Source organism: Harpegnathos saltator, unplaced genomic scaffold (assembly GCF_003227715.2).
Source record: "Harpegnathos saltator strain DR-91 unplaced genomic scaffold, Hsal_v8.6 scaffold491, whole genome shotgun sequence".
Taxonomy (NCBI): Eukaryota; Metazoa; Arthropoda; class Insecta; order Hymenoptera; family Formicidae; genus Harpegnathos; species Harpegnathos saltator.
In genome coordinates this window covers 73,770-100,401 of record NW_020230306.1, presented here as the reverse complement: position 1 = coordinate 100,401, position 26,632 = coordinate 73,770, and the positions used below count along the sequence as shown (strand labels likewise).

The 26,632-nt window shown below is 43.7% G+C and overlaps 1 protein-coding gene across 13 annotated transcripts in view; it reads right to left on the bottom strand.

The window, feature by feature from the left end:
* Dh31-R (Diuretic hormone 31 Receptor) overlaps window positions 1-26,632 on the bottom strand; it is a 94,001-nt gene that overhangs the window by 9,885 nt on the left and 57,484 nt on the right. For all 13 annotated transcript variants that reach the window (XR_003113512.1, XM_025302424.1, XM_025302423.1 and 10 more), the window contains 4 exons: window positions 16,083-16,189; window positions 4,080-4,171; window positions 3,402-3,528; window positions 2,282-2,508 (listed from right to left, as the gene is read on the bottom strand). Coding sequence is in view for 12 of the 13 variants with exons in the window: in XM_025302424.1 (XP_025158209.1) it covers window positions 2,282-2,508; window positions 3,402-3,528; window positions 4,080-4,171; window positions 16,083-16,189 (553 nt within the window). In the remaining variant the exon portion in view is untranslated. The remainder of the gene's footprint in view (window positions 1-2,281; window positions 2,509-3,401; window positions 3,529-4,079; window positions 4,172-16,082; window positions 16,190-26,632) is intronic.

The following is a 26,632-nucleotide window of genomic DNA, read 5'->3' as shown; positions in this document are numbered from 1 at the left end:
ATTTAGAAGGATATTAAATCAAAGCGTTCTGCTAGATTGCATATACTTATCTTCTACCTTTTTACGTGAGCCGTTATTGTTGCGAGTCGAGGCCAAACAAAAACAGGATTCTGATACGATTCTCTGATGTCACTCCTTTGTCCGTTCTTTACATAATTTTATCATCCTCCGGCGCGTAATTTTGTTACATCAATGACAAAGTGGGAACTTTCTTAATGAAATTCTAGAAACAATTTAATTCGTTCGAACAAAAAATATTGGGTTGATAATCCCAATGACGACAACGGTGTCATAGGATCGATGTAAAAACATTCTGTATATTTTTCAATGTTTTTTATCGATAACAGAGAAGCATAGTAATCGTGAAAACAATTTTATCGAGGCGGCATTCTCGAGTCCGAGTGTCGTCCAGTGGAGGAAAGATCGAGGGAATTGTCCGTATCGACCGGTTGAAGATAAATATGATGCCAGCGAAACTGACGAAACACATCGCAATTTATCGCCGTATTATTCCAACGGGGGTTTATTTCAATCCGACAAAGCAAGCGCGACGTTTCGTTAATTTCCCTCGATATTGATTCGCCCCCGCTGCGGGCGTTATCTTGCTGGAATCAAGACCGGTCCCTTTCCTCGATGTGTGTATCGACAGTTTTCATCTAGCTGTCGCATATAATGGAGCGGTAACGTGATTGTCGCATCGCGGTTTCGATCTTCTACCCCGGCGTATTTTAGTTGCCTCGGTTTCACGATACCGGACATACCTAATTTTACCGTACGCGATCGAGCGACCAACCGACCGACCGCATGCCCTTCTTGCTGAGGAATTAATGTTGACCACCTTTTCGCGGTCGAGGTGATGCGTCACGAGTCAATGATCCCCTTGAGTGAAGCTCAAACAATCGTTCGGACTCATCTAATTCGCTTGTCGACAGAACGCTTCAGGAACAGCCATCCACTGCGAAACCGAAAGCGCGTGCTTCTTTAATTCATTCGGGATCGATCGATTGTGTCAATTTCGCTTCTGGTAGCATTGCTCTTTCGTGATTCCCCTTTTAATATCATTCCGCGAACGGCACAATACTCTCCCAGAATGAAATTTTACGTACGAAACGAGCGAAAATTTGCTCGAAACGAAAATAAAAATATCCGTCATATTCCGTCCGTGATAAAGAAAGAAACAACACCATGATGAATGTTTAACACCAAAACTACCAGCGCCGTCGAAATGATCGAAATGATTTATAATTTCTTTAAAAAACAAATAATAAAATAAAATTAATCAAATTAAATACATTTGAATCGAAGATAAAAATAATTTTATTGACTTTGATAAATCAGAAATTATTCCAATTTATAGCGATATATTTTATACTTTTAACTGACGTTGAATAAAGTTAAGGAGAATAAATAAATATACTTTTTCTTCGTATTATATATTTTGTCTTTTCCCAAAAATTGTTATTTTGACAAAAATAAATCTCTTAGTCGCCGGTAGTTTTAGTATAATAATAATATTAACGTCGTGAATGAATCTCTCCTTCTTTTTTTCTTCTCACGCACATTTTTAAATCGGTCCAACATTTACGCGGTCAATTTTAGATCAATGTTGATTCACGTTCCCCGAGTCGTTTGGAGAACACCTTTACGTTTTCTGAATCGATATTATCTTGACATCGGAAAAACATTTAACGTCTTTGCCCCACACAGACATAACGCGGTGAACTCAAATCAAATAGAAGTTTAATAGGAAATACTCTAACCGATTGTCGAGCTACGCTATCCATCGCTTTCACGGATTGCCGAGTTTGATTGAATTCAAGAAGAAACATTGTAAATGGAGAAACTATTCAGTAATGCGCTGCGAAACCGTCGGCAAGAAGAAATCCGACACATCGTGATGTTAGGACAGAGCGATAGATTCGCAATCTCTTGGAAATCTTTTGTCAGATCTCCTGCAGAAGGACGCTCCTTCGTGTAATGTTAGCAAATTTCTCCCCGAATCTCGCGGAAAAAAACAGTTGGTAGAAAATGAGTGCAAAAGCGACTTTATTTCTCGTCTCCCGCCCTCTTCTTGTTTCGCGCGATAAAAGCTTTCTTTATCGCGCCTTAAAACCCAATTTCCCGCTCAATGTTCCTTTTTCCTCTCTCTCTCTCTCTCTCAGTTTTCGCCACCGCACTCCCATCGTCGCGCGCGATGAGGGCCTCTCTTCGTTAAATGTTGCTCATGTTCTCGCGGGCTAATCCTCTTAACGCGATCGTCAACTGACGAATTGTTACTCACTGCTCGGTGTCCGCAGGATCGTTGCTGGAGGCGCGCAGTGCCGTGTACAAGGTGACGATTACAGCCGGCACCGACCATCCGAGTCCCATCAGCCAATTCACTAATTTGTGCTCGCTGGTGAATGCGTTCACCAGCAGGGTGTGCAGATAGAAGCCCTCGCAGAGCATCCAGGCGTAGTTTGTTAATAGAAAATAATGAAGGACCACATGCAATACGCGGCACGGTATCTGCAAGGCGTGGAAGTTCATGAATGGAAGTCCTTTCAAAACTGCCCAACTATTTGCGCACGCGACGACAGAGCGGTCAATCGGAGCAATTGTGACATCGAGCTGCAAAATCCGATACAGACGGCGACGTGCCTCTTAATGGTGCGGTTGACCGGTTATTATGTCCTTCTTCCGCGATTACCGCGTACGGCATAAACACTCTCTCTCTTCGCGGTATTGCGATCGTCTTCTGCATTTTGCGATCTGAGAAATGTGTTTACGTGTTTACGACTCAATGCCACAGTTACTTCGCTCGATTATCATAGTATCGCTAGTATGAAGCAGCCTTAATACGTAGTACGTATAATCAGGTTATTGGCATTTCCTAAGTGCGCGCACATTTCTTTCTGATTGTTAACGTAAAGCCGTCACAGCGCGAACGTTTCCCAACAAAACCAACTTTGTGCGTTTAGCTTGAGACACGTATGTACGTATTCTCGTTTGATCAATTGATCTTCATGAGGTTAGTAGCGCGCATCAAATAATAATAAGTCAATAACGTGTGCGATTGGAGGATACTAATAAAGTTACGCCGGTCCCCGCGTACGTTCCACCTGTATTATCTCCCGAGCAAACGTCAACCGATTGTTTTTTTTTTTTCATAACGTTCCGCGTGTCGCAGCTGCGATTTTTCCACGCTTTACATCCGTATGTATTATTTTTTCCAATGATATATAAAAACAATTGAGATATCGTTGATATTGGAGATGGTAGCACAGCGGAAATACCAATACGTTTCCGCTGTACCGGCGGATGAATGCTTTCACATTTTCACGTGAAAGTCTTTGCGCGTCTTATCTCCGATCGACGATAACACCTCATCATGCTCGCGAATAGCCTCAATACGTACGTACGTCGTTATTAATTAGTACATCCGTATTGGCCACGATGAACCTGTACCAGATCAGCCACAGAGCATTGTTGAGCGCGAATGAAGTGAATAGGTTCATATGCAGCGTAATCCGTGCGCATCTCAGAGATCTGCGAGCAGGAGAGGGGGATTTAATTAGGATTAGCTTTTATCGGAATCGCCGGATCCTAATTGCGCGCCACGCGACCCGGCGAGAAAGAGAGATCTCGCCAAATCCACCGGACAATTGTACGAGCGAGCGTCTAAATGGAGTCGCCTTTATCAACTTGATATATCTCGCGCAACTATATCGTGTGTGACTCTAGTCGGTCGCTATATAGTCGCCAATTTCCACAGTTTACGTTATCCTTTGTCCTTATTCCGCGTTATTCTCCGCGTATATATTGCCCTTTCGCCAATTTTTCGAGCCATGCAGCAATCATCGCGCGAAACGTTTCAAGGAAGAGAGGTGCTTGTGAAAAAAAAATATTACGGCCCCTCCGTCCCCCTTTGCGAGCAATTTGATTCGTTGCTGTCGCACGTACGTACAATCTCAGACGTACGTGACGTATCAAGAGGTAACTCCGCGTTGGTCTCGATGTACCGGCGCGCGCGGATACAAATTTTCATATACTGTCGACATAACGGCGGTAATAAAGGCGCCGATAAATTACAAACTTACCGGAAGTACGTGAGGATTCCCAAGGAGAGCAATAGCGCCACCAAGGATATCGCGTATCCCGCCTCGTAGATTCCGTTTAGTTTTTGCTGCCACTGTAACAATCGCAGATATATATTCTCACTTTGGATCGGTCGGAGAATTTCCTAGAGTGTTATTTTAATTCTCTCCCTCCCTCCCTCCCCCCTCTCTCTCTCTCTCTTTTTCGCCCTCACTCTTATTAATTCGTACTGTGCAATTGGCAATCGCATTATCTCGTCAAGAAATTACGCAGTTGTAGGTGGAGAGGGTCGACGAAGCGGAGAGCGAGTAACACGAATCTGACCCCGATCGCTTCTTTGATTAATTATCGTGTCGTCGCCGTAATCTCGTCGCACGTGGACCGTGGGAGGAAATAACCACCACCTCGATTTATTCCGTTAGATTGTCTCGAGACGTATCTAGCCTTATCGTAAATCTCGCTGATTTGCACCAAGTATCGTTATACGTAAAATGTGTTCTTTCCACACGTACCCCGCTAATATATTCGAAAAACCAGCTCTTTTTTCAAACACAAGATACAATCGGAAACGCAGTTTGAGTTGATAAATTGGAATTTTGATTTAACAAGTTTATCTATATCACAGAATCGTGCTTTTCTTCTTCGGTCCAATACGTGAGTGGCTTTCGCGAAGTTTTTTCTTCCTATAAAAGCCCATAAAAGAAGATTAAAGAAAGATCAAATAAAAAATTGTAATCTTTTGGGGAATGACACACGATATTCTCTCTGTGAAGATGGCAAAGGGGCGCGAGGGAAGCGAGAGGCGTAGCCGAATCGTTGATTCGCAATCAAAATGTTAAAACGGGAAGGATCCTTCTGCGCTTTTTGCCCAGCACGGCGTTTATACGGCGTCTTTGAGGTCTCTGAGGAGTCTGAGGACACAAAAATTCGCGTTCGAGTGCTAGCAGATCGCAGTAGCAGTTTCGCCATGTCGTTAGCGAGATCCCGCAGGGATCGTCGAACTCGAAACTAGTTTTCGGAAACCCATCAAATTACTCGAATACGGGAAGATGGAGCGCAACCTCAGCTGCGGTTGAGGATCATCAGGATCGGCTGCAAGTTCTCGCGGTAGTTCTGACGAGTCGTGAAACTTCATCGCGTCCGTTCGTCCTTTTGTTTTATCTTATTCGTCTTTCCTTTCTTCTTCTCCCTCTCTTTCTGTTTCGATTTATTCTTCGCCGATAGTTGGGAGGGATATTCGCGAGCGAGAGATGGTGTGTTCGTTCGCCTTTCGTCGCTTTAAAATTCATCCGCTCGGGCAAGATCCTCACGGCTTCGGCCAACATAACCCGCCGTACTTCCTTTACGCCGACGCATGCAAATTTCGCCCCATCTGCAAAGCAAAGTCGGCCAGTTATAGGACGTCGTAACGTTGTCCTGTGTATGACAAATGTCCACCAGGCACGAAGTAAAGTTTATGGAACTCGCTATTCGGACACGACGACCTGCCTCAAGGACAGCCGCTCCTGCGACCAGACGCGAATCGGGCGATCGTTTTTGGCTGGCGGGCAAACAGGAAACGCGCGGCGAAGCCGGATCCTGTTCAAAGCACGGTCAGTAAAATCCCCGTTTATCAAATATTTAAGGCGGTAATGACGCACGACGGAGGGGACTTACGGTCCAAAGAACCTGTTTCTATATTTATTACGGCCGGATGACCGGATGTTGATGCTTTTGAGCTTTGGCGCAATGTTAACCCTTCCGCTCCGTAATGCGGTCGGCCAGCGCGGGCATTATTCTTGTAGTTCGGCATACGCATACGCACACAAACGTCGCGTTACTTATTAACAATGCGGCAGCACGTAAGCCGCAGGCCATGCTTTCACGTTCCACTGCTACTTATGAATAAGGTACCAGCCACGGCTCAAGTTGCGCGCAAAATGTAGACAAACATTTTACTACCGAACAAGCAGGCACCGACACGGCACCGGCAAGTCAACTCCGGTTAAATTCAGATTCAGACACGAACATCGATCTGCGTCGAAAGGGGACGAATTTGTCGGATCAATCGGGCCGACCAATCGCATAGACGCAACGCTTTCAGGAGACGCTATCTCGATCTCCTGCAAGTATCTAGAGAGATTCATTTCAATTTGAAAATTGTATATCCTTTTTATGACTTATCACAGTTCCGCTGCGGAGGTGGAACTGTGATCTATGACGGCTGACATGACTCATGGAGTTTTGTTGCGGTTTGTGAGAACGGACGGACGCGCTGAATTTCACGGGTAATTAGACGAGAGGGACGCGTCGACGTTAATCTGCGCTCGAAAAGTCGAGTCACGCGTTTATCGACATGCGCGTAATAAATAGGCGCGGCTGAAAATAGCCAAGGCAAGAATCATCCAGTGCGCTCGTAAAGCGGAAACACATTCAACGCGATACCGTATGCGCCATATGCGCGGCGCGGGTGCGACAAATTCATGCATCTAATTCGGCCGCGCGTGTATTCGGATCAGTGAATATCTCATAATCATGAAAATCAAGTATATAAGTACGAATTTCCGCGGCTTTATTAAACGGCTCTCCCGGTATGCCCAGCGACGCTAAATAATTCATGAAGTTCCGGGGCTGTAGACAGTCTCCGGCTTCTATCTTCAGATTACACGGCACTTGATACAGTAATAGGATAGATATAGCCCAAAAAAAAAGTAGTTTCAGAACAAGCGGAATCATTCAAATTTTAGAAGATTTTACTCTTGTATATGGCCTCAAGAGGATTCCTCTAAGATTAAAAGGAAAATATTATAAACATATTATTCTTAAAGTTAGAGGGATTGTATGTTACATGTATAATGCAAATCTGATTGATTTCAACATAAATTTCTTTTTATATACAGATTATTTAATTTTCTCTTAGGAGGATTATTATTTATCCTTGCTGTACTCTATTCTCACAGGTTACACTAGTTAATTTGAAAAAATTATTATAATACGCAGCGAAAAGTAATATATATATATAGATGTACTTTTGGCTCTAATTCTGCAATAAGTAGGCACAAACGAAATGAGATCATCATCAACAAACAAATTTCCAATCAGTTTTGTTATGGACTTCATAGCTACAAAGATGTTCATCATAACTAGTTGTATGAAACGTAGTTAAAGGAAAGAATATGTTATTCAACTTCTTGCAATAGGTTATAAACTGTATTTGACCAAATATGGATAAATTATTTTCGTTATATGTCATACAACAACACACACTTTTTCAAAAAGCCAAATATTCTGGCCCATGAACATATGATTATTTTTTCGTTCATGTCATGGAGGTAGAGCATGACTGAACAAAAGAATCCGACATTCAAATCGACATATTCCTCTTCGTATAAGAGGAAAATTAATCGGATATAAGAGGAGATCTTTTTGAAATAAGAGGAAATAGTTGGAATAATGTCTAATAAAATTTTAATTAAAATTAAAATTAATTAAAATTAATAAAAAGACGAATGGTTCACACTTTGATCGCTCTATCGAAAGAGGAATTCTTTTTCTGTAAAAGGCTTCGCTTAGAATATGAGACTATGGGAAAAAAATCACTTTACAAATAGAATACTCCTTTTTGGGTATATGGGCGCGAGTCCGGGCCTCTTTTCTTCGATCCCGCTCGGCCAATCGGATTAACACAGGCTCGGAAATGCTATCGCAGTTGCATGCGGCGACACGATAAATTTTATCAACGCGGACAAACGATAATTGTATCCTGCCGCCGCCGCCGCCGCCGCCGCCGCTGCGCTCTCAGCTTATTACGTATCGATGTAGAGATTACGCTATCACTTGCGCTGCATCACGGCTTATTGGCGCTCCCGTGCGCAATCTATTAATATTGCGGGATATGGGGGATGAATCGCCGATGCCATGCCTGTCGTATTGTCAAACAGAAATCGAGCCGCACATCGCCGCCGATCGATCACTCGCTCATTCGCTCGCGCGAAATTTGCGTAGTGTGACGTCAGCTGACGTTACAAAAGTGACCGCACGATCGTTTGATATCGACGCGATTTACACGGCTCGCGCGATACTTTGCACGCGCCGTGGAAATGCGGCATCGTTTTACGAAATTCGCGAATATCCGCTCCGCTCGCGATAAATCGCTCACCATCGTTCGCGCGATTGCCAGCTCCGGAGATTTTCCGCCGCGCTTGACGTTACTATGTCATCCCGGTCGCCGTCATTCACGCCGAATTGAGCGCGTACATTTATCATATCTGCCGAAAGTTTGAATTTCCGCCGAGGAAAAACGTCATTTCTTGACGAGGTACAAACGCGCGCCCGACGAGAGAGAGGGAGGTCTTCTTTTCCTTCCCCGACCTGCGCTCGAGAGCGCCGTGATCCCCTGCACGATTTTCGCGAGTTTTCCCCCGAGCGACTCTCGACTCTCGTATATCCACCTCCCGGGACGTGCCGGAATTTGTCGTGTACTTTTCGTTAAATCGCCGAGCACCGGCGGAACGTTAGCGGTCGCCTGGCTGCAGTGGATTGAAACGAAGTGAAGCGAAGCGAACGAAGGCCGGCTGGATGCAAAGCGACGCGGTCGAAATGCGGCGACGGGGACTCTCTCGGATATCAATGCGAAGAATGGCGAGCGTATAATTCAAACACGAGCCACGTCATGTAGCGCATGCAGCACTCGGATGTAAATCGCATTGATCGCGGCGACATTGATCGACGAGAGGAGTCACCGCGCGAAGACACTATTTTCCGCGAGAGCATAAAATTATTTCAAGCGGATTCTCAGGAGTCAACTGTAGCGCTGTAGCGCGCCTTTGTGGCGTTTAGCGCAAACAAAATCTAAAATTGAGATAACATTGAGATTCACGCTAAAAATAGAACCGAAGGACCGCAGCAGGCTCGACTCCTGGCTGAGGCGGCATTTTTTCGCAAACGTGCCGGGTCTGTGTTGGCTTGAGTGGAGAAACCTTCTTAAGCCGCCGTTCATTGAGAGAGTTTCTTCAACTTCAAGTTCCTTCTGCGCGGTTCCTCGCATAATAAGTTTTGACTCCCAGTTCCCGCAATAGCGGAAATATCAACGTTTTCAGAGTCAAAAGATCGGAACCCGGAACCGAGGTTCATCGCCGTAGATTGAAATTCCCGTCCCTAAATTTCTCGGACCGACGTCCGATTTTTTCGTCCGAAATTTTCCAAAGTTTACGGCGTGTACTGCAAATACTGTTTTTGTCATCGCATATTACCTCCTCTAAATTCATGTAACATCCTTGGCTGTTAATTCGGCAAATTTCTTCGGAAAACTCATTTTGGTTACAGTTAATAACTAAACTAAACGCAGACAGAAACTCGATTTGCTTTCTACGTCGAAGACAAGCGTGTTCGTAATATAATTCCGAGAAAAGGATAAATTCCTCTTTTCTGACGATAATTTTTTCAAGATTTCTGACGAGTATGCTTTAAGATTCTATTGTTGTATATTCTATTATCAAGAGAAATATATTCATTGCTGGAGGTAACTGGTGTTACCTTAGAAAAAGGAAAGTAAACAGAGTGTGTATCGTTTCTCATAGTCGCTTCGACGATAAGAATATATTCTTGTCTGCGCGTATCAAAAATAGAACAAGATAAGACAGAAAGGGACATTATTCGATGACTCTCTCCCATCTCAAGCCACAATGTATTACCGTGAATATGCGCAAATAGAATCTATTCGACTCGGTGTGACACGGCACATCATAGGAGTAGCATGCGTAAACTTATCGCGCCGCACACATCGACAACAATGCGTATCGATCGTTCGTTCGTTCGCGCACACGCACGTGCGCCTCCTAACCGTTAACATGTCGAGCAAACAAATGAATAGTTTAGGGTCGCGTATATATAGACGTGTATAATGCGAAAGACGGATTCCTCGCTTTTCGGTCGAAACGCCACCTAAGCCGCCCATGCATGGCGAAACTCGCGCGCGCGTTATTTCGTGCGACTCTCATTAGATTCCCTATTATGCCCGAGGTATGAGCGCTAAGATCGGCTGCACCCGACTAAGGGGGTCGTTATAACTATCCTCGCGTTCGGTAAGTAATCTAACTTCGAAGAGTAGCATGTGCCAACGGCTCCCGGCCGTCTCCTCTCTCGCCTTGGTCTCGCCGAGCTTTTGTCGCCGATAACCAATTTTAATGACGCGGTCCCTCGGCTGAGGCAAGCTGAGAACGGCCAGCCGACGCCGCGACGGGCTGACTGAAAATTCCCGGGGTTGAAATCCCCGCAGGATTTTCAGGGATTTCAGTCCCGCGATTGCGAAGAGACGACGAGATTTTGTATTTATTATGTATTTAAATAAAAGGTGAACTGGGCACGCTAGACGAAGTCGCTTTTGTCACGGGCCTCTGCGAGTCTCGCCTGCCTCTCGACCGTGAAGTTGTTTAATGTCGAAAATTGCAAGGATTTCCGACGAAGTGCAATCTCGTCGGTCGCGCGCGTGCATCTCGCATAATAACGAAGTGTCCCGCCCCGCGTTGTAATTGAGCTCTTTTCCCAGCTGTTCCGGTAGGAAGAATTAATATTTCTTTAAGATTAATCATGTCATGTCATCATGTCATGATATGTCATTCATCGACAAAAACGGGACACTCTTCTGAAATTTCAACCGCGCGTCTCGAACTCGCCCGCGAGGTACGCATTTCCGAAACTGAAACTCGAATATGTAATCGTAACGCGACATTAGAATAATGAACATTTCACGCTCGCCGTATATTTCCGATTGCCTCGTCGTCGTTTTCCGCAATGGATCTCACCGCTGCTTTCACGATAATTGATAAACAAGAGCGAGAACGCCGATTGCCGGTGTAATTTGTGTATTTGCATGTTTTCGGAATTAAACCGCGCGCTCATGTTGAATTGTGAGAATCACTGCTTCACGCTCTCTGCGCTTTTTAAATATTAACTACTTATTTATTCGCGGAAATTGATTCCCCTCTTTTTGTCTCTCCACTGCCTTTTACTTTTTCGCGGCAATATTTATGTCAACGAGAGCTAAATGTTATAAAGCCGTTAGTAGAGATAGTGCGAACTATTCGAATTCGAGTCGAATCGAATCTAATGTGATTAGATAATCGAATAGGAATAAAATATATTATCGTTTGCATGCATCAGCTACAAAACGGGCCATCTGGGTCTGTGTATGTTTGAACCCTTAACTTGTAATTAACTTAATTTATAATTAATAACTTAGTTATTATAAATTACTTTACTTTAAATATTTTAATATATATTTTACTTTAAGATGATATTACAATATTAATATTCCCTTTCATATTAAAATCTTCCATTATTATTTGCATGTTTGCATAGTCATCTTAAATTTTTTAATAACTCGATTCGATTTTATTCGATTCGATTCGAATTCGAATTTAAAAAATGAGATTCGATTCGATTCGATTCGACATAAAAATTCTTGATTCGCACATCTCTAGCCGTTAGGAGCTACAGTGGATCAGCGATCATGTGTAAACGTTCATTGTGTCTCAATGAATTCAACGGCTTTTGTTGTACACATACACGCACACACACGTAATATACCATGCGAGCACAAAGAGCCGGCTTCATTTGAAAATGCAACGTACGCGCCGCGAATTCAGCTCACGTCAGACACGTGTGAATTAAAAACTCCTCCTCGGAACATGTCCTGTGGAACATGTCTGTCTAGGAAAAGAGTGAGTGAGTGAGAGAGAGAGAGAGAGAGAGAGAGAGAGAGAGAGAGACATTATTCTGTAATTTGCAGAAATAGATAAAAGGACACGTTACGCGTAACGTTACGAGGGTAACCGTATCTGCCGCGGTGTCATTAGCAGAGTTTAATGAATCCTTTTGGAATTTCACGCTCCGCGGGATATAGAAGAAATGGCAGGATTAAGTAAACAGGCGGGTGGATTATTGCGCGGGAGAATGCGAGAGAGTGGGCGGTATATGCGAAAATATATCTTCTCCCCCGTGAGCTTTTCCGCTAAACCGACCGACCTCGTTACGGACCAAAGAGGGAAACGCGCGCGCGCGCGCGGCGCGTCTTATCGCTATTCATAAATAAACGCGGCCTGCGCCCGTTCGAGTATCCTTCACCGTTTCGGCATTTGCCGCTACGTCACACGAATGGCTGCAATTGAGCGGAACGACGGGAGTAATCGCGGTTAAATTGCAATTAGGCCGCGAGGGAAAGCGAAGTAATATCGAAATATTGAACTAATTTTGCATTTTCATTTGACGTACAGCAATGTGGTCCGCAGGAGGTCGAGTAAGAGGAGGAGGTAAGATTACGAGATAGTCACATTGTGCCTCTCATCCGCGAAATTGGACGCTTACTTTTACGACGGTTACACTCATCACGACGTCCCTCACATTCTAAATTCGCGTACGTTTCAGATTATATGGGTCCGCCGTAAGATTCCACACGCCGTGGCATATTCAACGTCTCTTCTTTTTTTTTTCATTTTTTTGATACCCGGTAATATCGCGGGCACTGACATCTCATATTTCTTCCCGTCGCATCTGCCGCCTCTTATTAGCCATTTCTATTCTTCAGAAATTTATACCGCGACAATTGTACGTATCGCCTCAATTATCGCCTCGATTTTCAATTATCCTGTTGGATCTTGGCGAAGATTCGATTTACCGATAATCCGCAATAAATGTTCCAGTAACCGGACGTTTAGATCGTCACAAAAAATACAATACATAATATTAAGAATAGTTGGTTTGATATAAATATTTGCATTTATTCGAAAACTTAGATTCCTTTAAGTAGAAAAAAATGATTTAAATGTATATATATATATATATATAATTATTAATGAAATATTTACATAAGTAATGAAGCGCATTAATGTACCAGACAGTCGAAACAGGTTATGGCCCAATGTTTGAATATAATTTGTCCCAGTGCCTGACCGCAATTAGGAAAATTAGTATGTGCTAACGGGAAATATAACACGTATATTATATATAATATTATATAAAATAAAAATTAATTAAATAAGCATGCACCCATGATTTGGCAAAATAATGGGTGCATACTTATTTAATTAATTTTTATTTTAATACAAAAGTATCAAATTGGGTATATTTTTTTCAACTAATCGCCAAATATTGAAGTTTTTTTTACAATAATTATTACTTTCGTTCATTATTGTTAAAACAAATAGTAAATATTTTTTTTCAAAGTGGTCGGATTCTTTACTTTAGCATAATTCATCATTGCGCGCGGTATGACGCCAGATTATACAGCTCATCTATATATCTCGTGGCTTTCATATTGTCACCGCAAAATCCGAGATTACGACTCGATACCTCTAATTTGTATTCCGCCTCGTGCCTCGCTCACTCCGCGTTATCTCGTTCATATCCTTTCATTCCGTATCAACAAAGACGTTTCGGTTCCATGAATTTTTCTCCGCCGTATCTCATCTATATTTCTATTTCTCCTTCCCTACGCCAGTTGTTTCTTTCTTTCCCTCTTTGTTACGAAATTCATATTGTGATTCACCGCTATCGCGATTGTTACCACTGAGAAATCGCCCCATCGCTTTATTCGCCCAATGATTAGCCCCGATTATCCCGTTCGACCTTGACGAGTACAAAGATCCATTCTGCCGTAATCCGTAATACATAACAATATACAATCCATCATCGCGCGCATGACGCAAAGCCAGATTACACACAGACCGTCCACGTAGCTCGCGGTTCACATATTTTCGCTGCAAAACCCGAGACTGCAGGTCGATGCCTCCAATTTGTATTCCGTTTTACGGTTCGCTCATTCTCCTCCTACCCCCCCCGCCTCCCCCCGTAAGCTTGTTCACCATCGGCGCGCGCTGTCTTTTTCTATATCAGCAAAGAGACTTCTCGCTTTCGAGGGCGCTTTCCGTGGCGCGGAATTGTACTCGCAATTTCAACGGCGTTGTGACAAAAGAGTGCATGAAGTATCGATGTTGATGTCAACCGGCGTTAAAGGCTGAACGCCGTGCGACGTGACGGACCAGCATGGTTATGACGGAACACGTTCCAAAGGTTGATCAGGCTGTGCGCGCGGGTCCCGAAATGAAGCTGGTCTTAATGAATAGCGCTTGTCAAGTACGCGAGAAGGGTCGACGTGGATGGCGTTACGTAAAAGCCGCTTTGTAGCGAAACGGCAAACGCTTTATTGCATTATCGCGGCCGTTGGTAACGTGTGACCTCTCGACATTAGAGAACCGCGAAAGCGCGCTTGGAGAACGTTGGAAAAATTTGGCGTAGACACGACGATGTATCTCTGAACTTTACACTTTGACTGGCAAGAAGGAAAGGAGGGCAACGGGGGGGGGGGTGTTCGCTGTTCGCCGAAGTGATCGTTTATCAATCAACTCCTCCCGGCTGAACAACTGAACAAGGGAAAAGAGAGGCGCCAACTGCGGAATTTCTTCTGTAGGAATTTCCTGTATAACTTTCCCAGAGATACAGTTCGATCAGAATTCCCGAACTCTCGTTCACCCGACAGTTGTTGACGATAGCAATCGGGAATACCATTTTTTTCCCCGAATTGAAACAGGAGTATCGTGAGAAATCATGCTTTTCTTTCTGGCTGCAGTGCGATACATGTTCGTGCTGTCGAACAGAGAATTCCAGTTTTACCTCAACTGTCGTACATTCGATGGAATACAGCTAAAGTTCTGGCAACCTACATTTGGGGTAAGAATGAGATTCGCGATTGGTATCGCAATAGGATACTTGGAACAAGTCCGGCTAATCTAATCGAAATCACACATGCTATACTTGGGAGTGTTTGCGAAATTTCCATACGAGTTGCGGATAACTCGGATCTGCACGGATTTCGCGGGCAATCGGATTAGATCCCAAGAAATACTTCACGCGGATTCCCCGTCGTACAGATCGCAGACCCTGACGACAGATTTCCCAAAGAATTCGCGCATTCAACATCGAGAATTCGGAGACTTCGGTGTAATTTTCCGGCTGTCGCATCGGGTCCTCTGACGTTTCGTGATTCACTTTCACGTTAAGGGAGGAATTACATTACGCGGAGCAGGCTGCTTTTTTTACGAATTTTTTTTAACAGAAACGATAAGATCAATGGAATTGAAATGTTCACAGTGTATTCATTGATGTTCAAAGTATAAAATAAACTTGAGGTCTCCGCGTCGCGCCTTACGATAAATTTCGTCCCGCGGGACGGATGGAGATCACGGCGGACGGGAGATCAATTCTTTAAGCGCAAATCGCACACAAACTCTTGCTCATTATAATTCCTCATTATGATTCAAGATGGACGAAGTATCAGCGATGCTTAAGCGAATAATGTCGGCCGTCGCGCAGCGTATCGTTCCGCGAGATGGATTGCGAAGTCGCGTGCTAAAATTGTCCCGCCCGGGTTCGACCGTCGCGAATGCAAAATACGTAATACCCGTTTGCCGCATGCAGCGTGCTTTTCAGATATTTCAACAATGGCGCGTACCGGTTCGCTCGCTCAAACGATATTACTTTCTGCGGGGGATATACGCGAGTCGATGTGCATCGTGTTGCAGCCGTCGCGGAGAAGTCCTTAGGATGGCAATAATCGGGGCAAAAACTGAAAATTCGTGTCAGGACGTTGCACGACCGTCGGGGAAGATGTAACTGGGCCTCGCGTGAGCGAACTTACATGTTATTTCCCAGCGGGCAGGGCGAAAGATGGAAGAAGACGAACATAAATGGGAGACGAGAGGGCCGAATTAAATAGCCGCGATAAAACAGCTCAGCGCGACAGTATTAAAAATTCTTTTGAGAATCTTCCAAGATTTTTCCTCTCTCTCTCTCTCTCTCTCTCTCTCTCTCTCGCGCGCGCGCGCGATCCTGATGAGAGCCCTCGCGATGTTTCTTTATGCTGCTCGATGCCTCTCGATATTTGTTTGATGCGGTGATCGGCAACATTGGCTGTCGCTGGCCAATCTCTCCCCTTTGGACGGTTTTGGAATAATATATGAAATGTTACTCACGCTCAGATCCTGCAGATTCACGCAGGTCGTGTAATTGCTCCATATCTGATTAGACTCGGGATGCCGGTACCATGTGCCGTTCTCGTCGCAATATTTGTACGCCATTACTGCAACGGAAAAGAAAGAAAAATAAGAACTTTATGGCGACGGGGAAAATCAACGTCGACTTTATTGATTTCTCAGTGCTATGAGCTTCGGTAATACTTGCGATATTTTCTTTCTCATTTCAATATATCTGCATGTGTTTTATAATTTGGGCGAAATTACTCGGTTCTGAATACGAATCAATGTGGGTGCATTTAACGCACGATGCACAAATTACCATTAATATCTGCGATAAAGTTATTAACTCATACGTTGCACCGTCGCGTCACTCTCACATTGAAATCCATCAATAAGAGATGATCAATTACATTTAATTGTATAATTAACGAGACATTTCGTTTCGCACATTTGTCGCGCAATCGTAGATTCTCGTTATTGCACGTTGTTGAAGAGTAGAAAAGTTTCAAAGTTGCATGAAAGTTTGATATCGATGATACGCACGGAATATTTATTAGCCTTATTGGTCCGCTTAAAATTGCGCCTCTTGTTATCGGCAGAGGCAAACTTTGCACAAAGAACAGATAATCGGGTATGAGGGTCCAGGGAGAAAAGAAGAGAAGCTGGAAAGTGAACTGCAAGATTCCAGCGGAGAAAACTCACCGGCGGCTTCGTATCGGTCTGACGTGACGTGTACTCGTCGAAGAAAGGTAGAGACAGAACGGAGAGAAACATTTCCGTACGAGAAAGCGCATAGTCATCCGATAAGTTACTCTCTCACTTCTTGTCGAAACTCTCTCGTTCAAACTTCCTTTCGCCCCGGCAAGACAACAAGCTAATTTAAAATTTCCCGATGAGAAGGGTGCTTTGCAAAAACCGCGCCGGCAGCGGCGTCTCAACGTCTCAAGAATCGGAGAAGTTGATATCACTTCCGTCGGCAAGGAAGTAGACGGAGCAGGAGGAAGAAGAGCGGGAAGAGAAGGGGTAGGAGGAGAAAAGGGGTCAGGAGAGAGGATTATACCTATCCCGCAGATCCAATTTGATAGTTCGCAAATAAAACAAAATGCAAGCCGAACTTAAAGCTACTCCCACGAAACGTCGCCTGATTAAACTTACTCTGGGGAGAAAAAGGAAACTTTGAGCTCGTATTCTCTCGTTTCCTCGCTCCTTTTAACATTTGCTCCGCGCCGTTTCCCGTCCTTAATTAGCCGATGAGATTCGACGTAAATATCCAGGATGTGCGCGAGTAACCGGTTAATCAGTACGCTATTACGTTCGCCCGCTTGTTTCTCGCGACGTTTCAGAACGCTACATTTGTTTGTTACGTGAAATTTTGTGAAATGGCCGGAATAACCATTGAACTCTATGATACATTTATATTCGAGTGAACTGTCAAGAGTGGGGATGGCCCAGCTTGTAGAGAAGGACATGCATATGCTAGATTGATCGTTATCTTTGTCAACGACTCTCTGATTGATTAATGCTGTTATATTACCATTTGAAGTTGAAAACATTGGTCTATCAGATATTGTATATATATATATATATATATACAAAAAAAACTACAAGTTTGCACTACGTCAAATGGTGGTGAATATTGTATGTTCGTAGCTAAGTTAATAGTGCGCAAAAAGAGACAAATCCCAGCTACATATCTATCTTTTACATAAGTGAGTCATAGAATTCTATAGTTTAGGAATTCTATAATATCGGAAAATTCATTCCAGTATATTATACAGCTCAATGGGAATAACCGAGCGTACCTCCGATGAAACCACGTACTGCCGTCGCTTTAGGCGCAAAAATCGAAACAAATTAATTAATTAATTAATCAAATTGAAATGAGTGAAAAACATCAAATGTGGAAATGTCGAAAGTGTATCCTTCCTCATCAAGTGTATCAGGCTCATCCGTTATAAATTTGCACGTGCGTGAATAGAAAAAGCTGGATACGAATGTTGCGCCCTGCGGCGCTTTGCGCACGCAGGATACTATGTGTAGGACGTTTCTTTCATCTATGATCGTAAATAAAATAAATGCAGGCGAAACAGGCGTCGATAAGTCGTGAAAAAAGGTCTCCCGGCTTCCAAGTGGAGAAAACAACGGAAACAGCAACTTAGTCGTTGCTTCTTCAGCAACGGTGACGGTGAGATATTACTTTTCAAAACGAGCAACGGTCACTGACTAATGGGGTAATGGTAACGAGTTACTCTTGAAAAGTAACTTCTCAACCCCGCGGAGAAGTAGCTCGCAACGGTGACAGCGTTGCACGTGACGCGCTATTTTCCGACCCTTATCGGCTTACCTAACTGTTATTTTAGATCTCTCGCGAAGTATACTTCTCCCTTGCTGTTTTTCTTTTTCCATCCCGGCGAGTTTTCGCCGGCAGACTCAACATCAACTCGACGACGACGTCTTGCGCCGCGTCAGGCGTATATCATCTCCGCGTTCTTTCTTCTTTATCATTTGCATTAGTATTTATTATTTCGGTTATTTTAGTTTTACTCGCGCCAATTCAACGAGACGCACACCAAAGAATCGTACGTTCAAAGTCTCCATGCTCGATGTGTTTTTGCGCGTTCATCAAGGTTTACTCGGGCAACCCTTTTCGCACTCCACCCCATACCGGTTTTCCGTAATCCTATGAAACACGACTGAACATGCTATCCCACTTTGTCGAAACGTAGCCGTTCGCATGCTACGCGTTCCTCGTGTAACTCGAGTCGTTCTTAACACCGCTATCGACGTCTGTCTTGTATACTTAGTGTCTCCATGCACGCTCGTCGTTCTCGCTCATCTCAGATTATCACCTTGACCGAAACGCAAAGTACCTCACGGCGGTGACGCGGTGACAGCGCATGGACACGTGTTCGCGGGCGGAACGATTAAACGGCCATTAACGCGAGAACAATTCAGGAGGGCGCAACATTATGAAATTGCGAGTGCCGCGAACAACGTAAATTCTCCGGGCGTCGCACGCACGCGGGAGTGAAAGGAAGGGAGAGAGGGAGGGAGAGAGGGAGGCGGAAGTGTCTTCGAAGCGAAGAATATATTACGTTTCTCGGCGTCGCAAATAGCGCGGGGGTGCGAAATAACGTCCCTGGCTGTGTGGCAAATGCGACGCGGGGCGAATGAATAATGAGACGTAACTCGACCTGCCGTGCGGCAGAATGTTAAAATATACGACTCCTGGTAATTTATCCGGTATGTGCAGGAAGTCCGGGCGGCATCATGCCGCATACGCGTGTGGGGACGCAGCGTGTCCTCGATAACGACGCCGCTCAAGGCATTCCGCCTTCGAGGAAAATCAATTTTCCACGGAATATACACATGCACATGTATTTCCGACCATGTGACCGCGCGCCGTGCGCGAGCAATTTAACCCATTAAAGCTCACTGGTAATTTCAGTCGCCTCGATTATTTTCGCGTTTGGCCACGTTCACATAGCTGCAATAGCTACTCCGGCACTTCTGTTCCCCTCTCCCCCCGTGTCCCCCTTCATCAACTGTTGAAATATTTCGGAAATCGACGAGAGCGGTTTTGCAGATAATGCTCGATCACTCGCACGGCGCGAATTTGCTCGAGAGAGATCGAGGAAATCAGGTTGGGCGAGAGTTTTCGAACGATTCTCATTGTGCATTGTTTGAGCTGCTTTTTGGCTTCGTCCCGTCACACGTTGCTCGAGTGCAATACGGTGTTCACGGTTTCGTCGGGACGATTTATACCTCGCCTCGCGCTAATTGCTCATTAGAGCATGCGATGAATATCGCATGGTCCCCCCCCCCCGCCTCGAATGAATATCCCCTTTCCCAGTCGCCGCGTTGCATGTACGATTAGTCTGCTAATGTTTGTCAACGAGGTTATCGATAACAGTCTCAAACATGTGTAAAAATTATACGCTCTCCGCGATCTCTCGATTAAATGGCAGTTTGACTGATCAATATTGACTGATCAAAGTCCGGCTGACTTCGATTCAGAATAACCAGATCGTGAGAGAAGAAAAGAGAGGAGGAGAAAGGGAGTCTTTAAACAGACGAATTCGTCGGCGCAAAGTTTCGTTCGTTGACATTGACGGGCATAGGCGGACGGCTGATTCCCCCGCTAAACTTCAATCAGTACCTAGAGTGTCAGAGTTACAGCTATCAGTGACAGGTTTCGCGGTCAATCAATCAAGTGGAGATTCCCTTCTATCAAATGGAACCATTTCGATGATTATCGCGTGGAAGTAAATAATTCAGTTCGGTAAAATGAAAAAAAAAATACGTTATTACGTGCACGGTTATTTGTCGAAAGGAAGGTGGAAGAGAGAGGGAGCGAGAAAGCGTCAGAGGGAGAGAGGAAGCGAGAGAAAAAATTCCGCGCGCAGCAATCATGTGCCGGCTCGTGTGGTCGCTCATTATTTCATGATGAGGGTCGATCGATCGCAAGTCGGAAGACTCGCCTACAAACCCGTCGGATGTTCGCTCAGCGTAAGGTATCGATGTCCGCCTTTAATTCGTCCATCACCCTTTCTTGCACCCCCCTCCCTCTGACAGCCACCGCCATTACATCACATTTATCTTCCCCCTCATTTCTCGTCAACTCATTCAGCTTTAAAAAAAATATACGTATGTGTGCATACACCTCTATATATATATATATATATATAACATAATTATATGGAGCGAGGTATACAAAGGCGCGCGCGCGTAAAGGGACTACGCGCTCGTTAAAAGAGAACGTCTGACGTTTAATTTACGAATAAAAACGAGCTTGCGTGCGGCTTTGGCGGAGGAGGGTGTCGCGATGGAGCGACTCGGCTAATCGAAAAACGAGAGGCACAAGATGCGGGGAGGGCAAAAATGAACGAACGATGCGCACATAGCACGGATGATACGGGCGCGATATCTTCAGCGATGATTTCGGTACTGAGGGCGAGGAGAGGGGAGGAGAAGAGGGCGGCTCTCATTACCTCGTGCATATCGGGGTAATAAGAAGATAATGAAACGCTATTAGCGGCTTTGTGTGTTTCCCGAAATGTGGTATTGCCCGCAATATCGTTTGAAAGATACCACTTTCGGGGGCAGCGGGGAGTGAAAGGGAGGAGGGGAGGGAGGGCGGCGAGCGGCAAAATGTGCTATTTCGCGCCGCTAAATCGACATATCTCGGCCCGAGCTTCAACGCCCATTAATCATTCTGAACGCGGCGCGGTCAGTTTAATTAACGAGATTAACCGTTAACGGGGAAATGAATGGAATACGTTCGCCTTCCGCGATAGCACGGATCAATTTTGCCGGACAGCGGAACCCGACGGGGCGCGCCCGATTCCATCAAGTCATCCTTAAGATCTTCCTTTACTGGTGAAATAACGTGAAAAAAATATGCTTTAATCTCGGAATTCGTCCTGCCATTTCCTCCTCCCCTCCCCCTCTCCTCTCTCTCTCTCTCTCTCTTCTTTCTCTATTGTTCGCTTCTGGTAAGAATACCCCCTTAGTAACTATTACATAATTCACACGATGTGCCTCGTCGTCGCGCGCACGGCATTATTTTTGGATGATTTTATTACCGGCTATTCTCGGAACAATCACAGCTGTACTTAAATAAACAAAAACGCAGCTCTATACATATAATTCCCGGCTGAGGTAACAACGCAAGGAGCGAGACGGCGCAGCTATATTCGCTTTGAAAAAATTAACTACACATTTCGGGCAGCGAGCCGGCCTGCAAAAACTGCGGCAAAATTGAGAGAATGCAAATGGCTTCACGCTTCTTTCATGTTCGCATCGGTGCGTTGCGGTGCGTTACATATCGAGAGAGAGAATCTCATTTTTCTTTTCCCATAGATATCGTCTGCTTGATAAATTGCGGAAAGATCCGGGGTCAGTCGTTCAGTCTTCTTATTTATTTATATCGTCTTTCTATCGAAAACTCAGTTTCCATCGATCGACCGCGACGTCGCGCGATTCTCTGCTTTCCTCGCTAACAATTTGTTAAAACTGTAAACCGAAGGTGACAGATGTCGGTGGTGGTTTCTTTGACTTTAAATTCTAACGGCACCTTTTTCTAAAATATAACGATAAATATATTACAATCTAGATATTAAATGATTAGGTGCGCGTCGGTTATAATTTTTTCGGTTCATCAATCTTCCCGCAATAAACTTCTTTTCTGGGAGTTCTACGTTAATCATTAATCTCACATATCAGGGATGCCTTAGGGGATTACATATATTTTAGTTTGTCTACCTTATGTTTTATTTTTTATATTATTCAATAAAAAGACTTGTTTATGACATAGATAATATTCAATTATTATTATTCAGAGAAAAGCTGTACGGTAGATTTGCGTGTATTAAAGGCGTAAAGCTAGATAACAGCCAAGCGATACGGGAGGGTTGATGAAATTGTCGAATAACAGCTGATCGATAATGTATTCAAGGGCAAATTATATGAAATTCTGATTAATCTGATCGACAATTAATTCTGCTGTCTGACTTGCGAAGAATGACATCGTCTCTTTTTTAAAAACTTATATTTAAAATTACTTACCACTTACGTTATTATCTGTTTTATGTTCTGTCTTGCTAATACAAAGAGGATTACTGATTTATTTGTTACCGTTGTGCAACAGATTACATAAACCGCGAATCGCTGTTGGCAATTTTGCCGACTGATTATCGATTAGCTTAATTAGAATTTGTCGAAAGCCGCTCTAATAAATAGTACACTCTATTGAATTATATACCGTAAAACAAAAAAGTTCGGAAACCCACTGATAAGGAATTCAAAAATAAAACATCAAAAGAGATCAGTATTTATTATTATTAAACAGAAAGAAGGTTAATTAAAAGATCGCTACGTGTTTGGAGCGTTGCTTCTTCCTTCGAGTAAGAAATAAATTGAAACAATGTTAATTTCTCCGCGAAGATATTCTTTTTCAAATAAAATACTGTGTTCTGATAATTAATTAATTTTTGCCATTTGGGACGCGCTACATGGGTTTCGCTGATTTCATTAATAATTATTCCATTAAGTGACATCCCGTCCAAATGCATTCTGTATATACCTCTTCCCCATTGTATCTCGTCTCATTCGGAAGATTCCTCCAAGTCCCTTCTCTTCCTTCCCAATTTCATTAGATTGGAGTAAGCTAAGCAGCCCTTCGGTTTCGAGTCGCACAGCTGGCGATAGGTTTCTCGTGAGCGAAACGCTTCCAGCGTTTTATCGGCGGGCAAGCGTAGTCGAATCGTAGAGTATTTTTCGCCTCGAAAAGACACTCGAATCGCAATCAGGCGGGCGTTTGTACACAGAAAAGGGATGATTGTGCATATTGTGTGTCAAAATGATTGAATCGGCGGCGGAAAAAAAAGCTCGTCGAGAGTCGTTCATTTGCAAGCTACGAGCGCAATGATGCACGTATAAGTCGCGAAGGATCCGCAGCGCGATTCGCATCGTTATATCTCGGACATCTTGAATACCATACCACACCTCGCTGAGCCAGGAAAAGGAAGAGAGGGAGGGAGAGAGAGAGAGAGAAAGCTTGGTGAAACTTTGGTAATACCATAGCAGAATGTTCGCGGAAGTTTCGATACCCATTCCTCCGATACCGATATGTGCATCGTCGACGACGCGGTGGCTGCGCCTGCGAAGGATCGATAGGGTTACGATGCGATCGCGCGCAGGAGCGTATTATTTCGTTACGTCCGTTTTCGGATAAGGTGAGCGTCCAATCCGCGGATATGACAATAACAGTCCGAGTGACCGGTTATTCTGGCAAAATTAATGAATTGGTTTCGCAACACTTAAATTAGCTCGAGATACGAGCGAGGGAATTTGCCGCAATAACAGAGCTGATATCTACAAAATTAAGTTTGTTTTATGAGCAGATTGATGATTGCTTGTAATACGTAATTTGTTTGCTGCACAAGTACATCTGCCTGATTGTGTAAGAGCAGAGAAAAAAAATATGACGGGAGGTAATAGACTAGACTAGACCACAGCAATCGAGTTTAAGCGAAGTTCTGCCAACTAAATTACTCCTAACACGCTACACTTCGATATATCTTCTCTCTCTCTCTCTCTCTCTTCCTCTGCCCTTCTGTTTCTCTCATTAATGTTCTTCATTATCTAGATGGTAATTCCTACAAAACTCGGATACCATGCAAACCGAATTTATAATCCATACTTGGCCATATTTGTTCGAATGTAAATAAATATCGATATAAAAGGATTTTTAAATTTAATTAGATGTGTATGTACATTGTTAAGATATCGCGATATTATTATCATATTAGCGGGCATTGCAATTTTAAAATTCGACAAAATTTCTATTACAGAAATTTAATCCTAAAATTTTCAGATATAAAACGTAGTGAATAGGGGACTCTGAATAATGTAGCTGTACAAGAAAATTGTATATGTTATTTCACGGGAGCGACTTCAACGATATATAACCTTCCTTTGAAACATTTTCCACTGAAAATTTCGCTTTGAATTCGTAGTTTCGTTCGCATGTTATGCGATTGATTAGTGTTCATGAAAAAAAAAAATTTAACATTCTGCTTCACGAGCGCGATTATAACGATATGAAATCTTCCTTTGAAACACTTTGAAACGGAAATTTCATCTCGGATGCATAGTTTCGTTCACACATCGTGCGACTCGCAAAAAGCTGTGTTAATTAGACTGCCCGTACTTTAGAGCCATATTACAAGTACAAATTCATTTCTGGGCGTTAATTAAAACTATCGCAAATTGCCGCTTCTATACGCATTGCTCGTTGAGCAGTCAATAAATAACGAATCAATAATGCGTATACGATTAAAAAATTGCGAAATAAACTAATTACACTGCATGTCGAGGCTGTTCCGTGCAATGCAATGCTTTCGGCCCGAAATTTCCTTTCTCTCTAGCTCTTCTCTTCGTTCAAATCGTGCGCCGTAATTGCAAATTAGTCGCGTAAAAAATGTCGGAGGTGGCCCCGCAAAAACAGAATCCGGAAATCTGAGGCGCGACGTTCGACCCACTTTCGCACGTTCAGCGCCGGGCTGAAATTTACATTTGATCTTGGACGTTCATCGAATTTTAGCCGGTGCCGCCTTTTATCGAGAATCACGTTGGATTTAGGAGAGCGAAGCCGTTTCGACGAATAACGCTCGGCGAGAATACGTTTTAACGCGGAGAGCTAATCGATATTCGTCCCGTCGCTGCCGGATTTGCAGCGCGTTCACCTGTCCATAAAAGTCGTCGTCGCGAAGTTTGTACAATAATATCCGACCTGTCCCTCGTAAAAAATTTCCAATCAGAAGTTCCACGCGTTCCAGGGGCGAGAGGGAAGGCACGGCATTTTTGGCGCATCGCGTGTTAATTAAACCCGACGTACTGCGGATCAGATCGAACGCGAGCCAGATTTGCGGGCGCAAATCACGCGTAAGCGTATAAAAGGGGTATCAAACCGCCGGGTAAATTTCATAAAAAAACACAACGTAACGAGGAAGGGGAGCGGTTACTTTTTCAGCGTCTCCGTTTGTTTGGCAAACACATTAGTATGCGTAAATATACATTTCCCAGCGACGATCACGCTGCGTCAGGCTTTTTTTCATCTCTTTTACAGTTTTTCTTTTTTTTTTTGGATACTGTTTTTTTGGACAATGTTTTGGAAAAATATTTCATATTCGCGGTTGATTTAATCCCTCGCGCCAGGCGCTACGCGCACGGAGAGAGTTTATTTGCTCGTCAAACGCGACGGCTGCGAAAATATATACTTGTAATGTCGGACTTGGGAGAGTCGCTTCTTAAAAGTGCGACCTGTCGTCTCGCTCCATTATTTATTTTGCAAAATAATTTGTTAGCGTTACTCGTCACTTCGTCGCCGTTGTTCAGGAACCAAGAACAATCGTTACAATTCTCGTTGCTTTTTTCACGTTTGAAAGATTCTCTTTTATAATTCGCTGTCGTTCATTCCGTCTAAGTACGCTCTGCCTGCACGAAGTAAGAATCCGTATCAGGCTGGATATTAGAGATTGAGGATTACGAATTAGAGAGTGGAATTCGACGAATCGGCTAATTTCGATCCTGGTTCTCTTTGTACCAATCTGTCCAGAGTTCCTCTGCTCGACCGGCAATCTTCGATCTCCAATAGTATCTAGTCTAACAGAGATTTCAGCGTTACCGGAATACGAAATACGAAATACGGAAAAATGCTGTTACCAAGTTGCGAAAAAGGCGACCATATAACAGTAATGGCATTACAGGTAATTTTACTTTACTCGTCCATACTCTGCTTGTAACTCTCTAAAAGTGAAAATTTCGCTGAAAAATTCGAATACTACTGTGCTAAGTATACCACTGAAAAATTCAGTACTGAATTTTTCAGTAGTATACTTAGCACTGAAAATCAGTGCATAATCGCTGATTGACAATGAGTTTCACTGATTCACTTTTAGAGAGAATATTACACTCTGTGCAAAACGACCGCAAATACCTGAGTGTACACTCAATACCGTCGGGTTTTCCGTTTTACGGAAAGA